Source organism: Austrofundulus limnaeus, unplaced genomic scaffold, assembly GCF_001266775.1.
Source record: "Austrofundulus limnaeus strain Quisiro unplaced genomic scaffold, Austrofundulus_limnaeus-1.0 Scaffold512, whole genome shotgun sequence".
NCBI classification, from domain to species: domain Eukaryota; kingdom Metazoa; phylum Chordata; class Actinopteri; order Cyprinodontiformes; family Rivulidae; genus Austrofundulus; species Austrofundulus limnaeus.
Genome location: NW_013952914.1, coordinates 122484 through 127079, shown reverse-complemented (window position 1 = coordinate 127079; position 4596 = coordinate 122484). Strand labels below are relative to the sequence as shown.

Genomic DNA, 4596 nt, shown 5'->3' with positions numbered 1-4596 from the left:
TATTATTATTATTATTATTATTATTATTATTATTATTAGCAACATGAGCCGAGTGGAGTCTTAGTGAAGTGATTACCTGTTCACCTGCGGAGATGATGGCGATCAAACAGACACACAACTTCAGAGAGCAGTGGCTCTCTGGGAAACTCTTTTTATACATTTAGAACAACATATGTAAGAATAATAATATTAATCTGTCTCAGGAACTAACTACACCACAGGAAATACACACTGAAGGTTTTACACACAACTCTTCTGTAAATCCAACCAATTCAAATCATTCACCAAAATAAAAGTTCATCATGTAGAACCTTATTCAAACTTAGCAAATCATGGAGCTAATCGTTGGATTTGATGAAAACAAGTTAAAATTATGTTTAAAGGGATGTCCCAATCCAGTTTGAAAGGATCATTACAGTTGTGTTAGCATACTGTGGTGTTTAGCAGAAAGTAGCTAGCGTATGATTTAGCGTGCTAACAGACATGACTGATAAATAAAACATTTGTTTTGATAAAACTAATTATATCCCACTAACATTACTGAATCAAAGGGAGACAATCCAAAACTAAACCATTAGCATGTTAGCATGTAGGTAGCATGGCTAATTGTCTTTATTAAAACCATTTTTAAATCTTTGCGTTTTACTCCCACCAACGACTTAAACAGTAAATATTTTTAAATATTGATACTATAAATTCTGTCAGTAATATTACTGAAGAAAAAGGAGACAATCCAAAACTAAATCATTAGCATGTAGTTAGCATATAGCTAAATTGCTTTTTCAAAACCATTTTTAAACTTTTGTGTTTTACTCCCAACTTTGACAGTATATATTATAAAATATTGATACTATAAATTATGTCAGTAATATTCCTGAACAAAAAGGAGACAATCCAAAACTAAATCATTAGCGTGGCTAATTGTCTTTATAAAAAAACATTTTTAAACCTTTGTGTTTTACCCTCACCAGCCATGACAGTAAATATATTGATACTATAAATTTTATAAGTAATATTACTGAATTAAAAAACAAACTTTTGCTTGTTTCCATAGTTACCATAATGCTAATGAGCATGCTAAGCTATTACTTCCCACCACTGCAACTTCAACAGTTTATATTTTATTACATAAAAAGCAATAAATATCACTAACATAAAAGACCATTTTGCAGTTAAGAGGGCAAACGCATCTAATGAAGCAAAACCCTTCTGGGTCACAGGTCATCCGAGATAAACAACGAGTTTCTATGGAAACGCCATTAGGATTGTGCAAATTCAACAAGCTCAAAAAGCAGATTTATAGCTTAAACATGTAAAAGAATCTCATCTATGATCGTAAATTAAAGTTTAGCACGTATCAGTTTAGAGCAAATACATCAGATCTGTGCAACAAAGTAAATTTACAGCATTACCGCAGAGTTCATTTCACGTTTGTAACTGTTTTTACTACAAAATGTTTTATTGAAATACCAGCAGACAATCCAAAGAGCATTAGCATGTTAGCACATGGCTAACTGGCTTTATTAAAACCGTTTTGCTTTTTACCCCCACTATAACTTAAGACAGTATATATTTTAAATTATTAATAAAATAAACTTTGTCACTAATATTAAATCAATAGGAAAAACTGAATTATTAGCATGTTAGCTTGAAGTTAGCACATAGCTAATTAGCATTATTAAAACTGTTTTGCTTTTTACCCCCACTAATAAATTGAGAAGGTATATATTTTAAATTTTTTTAAGTGGATGGTATATTTAAATTTTATAAAAATCGATGATATATTTTAAATTTTTAATAAAACAAAATTTGTTACTTATAATATTGAATAGGAAAAACTGAATCATTAGCATGTTAGCATGAAGTTAGCACATGGCTAATTGGCTTTATTAAAATTGTTTTGCCTTTTACCCCCACGATAACTTAAAATAGTATATATTTGAAATTATTAATAAAACAAACTTTGTTATTAATTTTACTGAATCAATCAAGGAAATCAACGAAAAATTGAATCGTTAGCATGCTAATGAAGTTAGCATGTTACATAAAAAATGGAAACAATCTGATGTTTTATTAAATACGGCTACAGAATAAAACTCTGGGTTTAGTTTTGTTTTACTGAACATATTAAATTATAGTTAAAGCCACAAAAAAAGTTATGATTTGTAATTATTTTGATTTAAAATACTGTTTATGGAGCATTTAGTAGATTTGTTAGTAATATTTTATGAGTCCACTTTTTAAGTAATTATTTTAAAACATTTACATCTTATGTAAAAAGGCAAAAGGAATAAAGTAAAAAAAACATTTAATATAAAACACAACTTAAACAGTTTCATAAAAAAACGTTTCCCTATTACAGTACACAAGTTATTACAATACGTTAAATGTATTTATAGTTTGCCTTTCAAAATAAAATGCACGTTTATATCTGAGAAACAGTATGAGCAAACGCTTCACCTTCATGATTTAAACTCTGGTTTGGGACATCCYGATATTTTATTAAAAGTGTGAAAATAGTCGGATTGTAGCAAAGAGAAGAAACTTTTTAACTTTTTAACGACAAACTTCATTTAAGTAAAAAAACAGGAGGTGATGGAAAAACCTTCAGTCTGGAATAAATCCAAATAAAATCAAATTACATTTGTTGAACAAAGACATTTAAACCTTTGCTGGCTGTTTTTTTAATCTCTTTTAGTCGTACAGAACGGCCCACCGTCCGTCAGCCTCAGGAGGGTTTTATTTTCTCTGGAGAAAATTCAACCTCTCGATACGTTTGTTTCAGCCATGATTTTATCTACACAACATGAAAGTGAACCAAACGGTGATTGCTGCGCAAGTTAGAGAACAAAAACTGTAACATCTTTCCCGTTAACTTCAGAAGTCCAACGAGCTCCAGAACCAGTTTTTAAGGAGTTTTAGTTTCTCGTGAATCCTCAGTCCGTTTCTCCACGAGTTCCTTCAGCTCCACTCCTTTGACTTAAAAAAAAAAAGGACGAGATGATAAACTTTAAAGGCTTTAGTGAAATTACGTGAAAAAAGCTCTTCGATCATCACAACAGGAAGAGATCCGTTTGGCAACGACAAAAAGCAAAACATAAAACCAACAAAATAAAAGCTACGGTTTTATTCACAGATTTTTACTCACGGACGAGAATTTGCCGATTTTTGTGAAACTGCTCAAACTTACATTGAGTCGGTTTAAAAAGCACATGATGTGATAAAAAATGTTCTCTTATTTTGAAAGGTGAAATAAAAGCTGATAATTTAGGTGTTTTTTAAGACTTCCTTCAGTTTTATGTTCAGATATGTTATTAAAATTACATCCTTTAACGTTTCGATGATTAAACTTTATTATTYGACACACGAAGGCCTGGTTTTAACTTAGAAGTAAAACATTTAGGTGCCATTATAATTATTTAAATTAGAAAATAAAAAACTTGCCGAATAAAAGCTAAAATTTTATATCGAAGCATGAATTTGTATAATACTGATTAACTGAAGCATTTATATATAATTTGTTCATTTTTAAGTATTTTCTTGTTGGCAGAAATGGGCTTTCATACATTAGGTCTTTTATTTTGACGGGTCAGGTTAAAAAGTCCTGATTAGCGTCGTCTTAAAGAGTCTAATAAAAACAGCTCCATGATTGTACGAGTTTCGGTCCAGGAGTCCTCCTTCTGTTTTKATTTATTTATTTTSCTCTTTAAGGGACGGGTTTTTAAACCCAGCTCCAGGCTACATGTCTTCACTGGGTTTTATTTCTCTGGTAAATAAACTTAATAATCTGTTTGATCCTATTTATGTAGAAAAACTGAACTTTCAGGTGAAAAGCAAAAAGACTTGATTTGTGTCTGAGTGTTTGAAGAAGATCTGAACCTGTTTCTGTCTGAAAACTGATGGAGTGAGGAACCGCCGGGTTAAATGCTTCAGGTGCGTCGACATGAGCTGCATTTCTTTTTCTYGTTTCCGGCGCGTGGATGGCGTGACACGGGAACGTCCGCAGAGTCTTTACGAGGTCTTCACCAGGTCGTACACGTAGATGAGGAAGTCGTCGTCGAACTTGATGAAGTAGACGGACGGTTTGGCCTCCACCTGGTGGATGACCATGCCTGTTCGTTTGCCTCCGTCCTCTTTGGCGTACTCCACCTGTTTGCCCACCAGGCTGTCCACCACCTCGCCGGGCTCCCGCTCCGCCGGGACGCTGTCATCTGTGAAGGGGACGCGAGAACGGTCAGAGGGGGCGGAGCTACGACAGGTTTAAGGAAACCAAAGCGCGTGCACTCACTGGAGTCGGGCATGATGCGCAGGTCTCCCTCCTTGTAGTCGTCCAGCAGCTGGTACATGTACAGGACCGGGTCCTTCTCGTAGGTGATGWAGAACCAGGTGGTCATGATGGGGGCCCGGGCCAGGACCATGCCCCTCCACTCCTCCTTCGGCCCCTCCTCCGTCTCRAACATGTGCTCCACCGCCTTACCGATCATGGTGTCGGCAAGGCCGACGTCCGTCAGACGGGATTTAGCTGCAAAGAAAGAAAACTTTATATAAACAAATAAATAAAGTTTTTTCAAAATGTACAACAGATGGAACCTGCTG

The 4596-nt window shown here is 34.4% G+C and overlaps 1 protein-coding gene across 2 annotated transcripts in view; it reads right to left on the bottom strand.

Annotated features, from left to right (window-relative positions):
- Positions 1-2291: 2291 nt before the first annotated feature.
- Positions 2292-4596, bottom strand: part of LOC106530363 (spindlin-Z) — a 10623-nt gene continuing 8318 nt past the window's right edge. For both annotated transcript variants that reach the window (XM_014025960.1, XM_014025961.1), the window contains exons 6-7: positions 4289-4522; positions 2292-4211 (exon numbers count right to left, since the gene is read on the bottom strand). In XM_014025960.1, the coding sequence (XP_013881414.1) occupies positions 4012-4211; positions 4289-4522 (434 nt within the window). In that variant the 3' untranslated portion in view covers positions 2292-4011. The remainder of the gene's footprint in view (positions 4212-4288; positions 4523-4596) is intronic.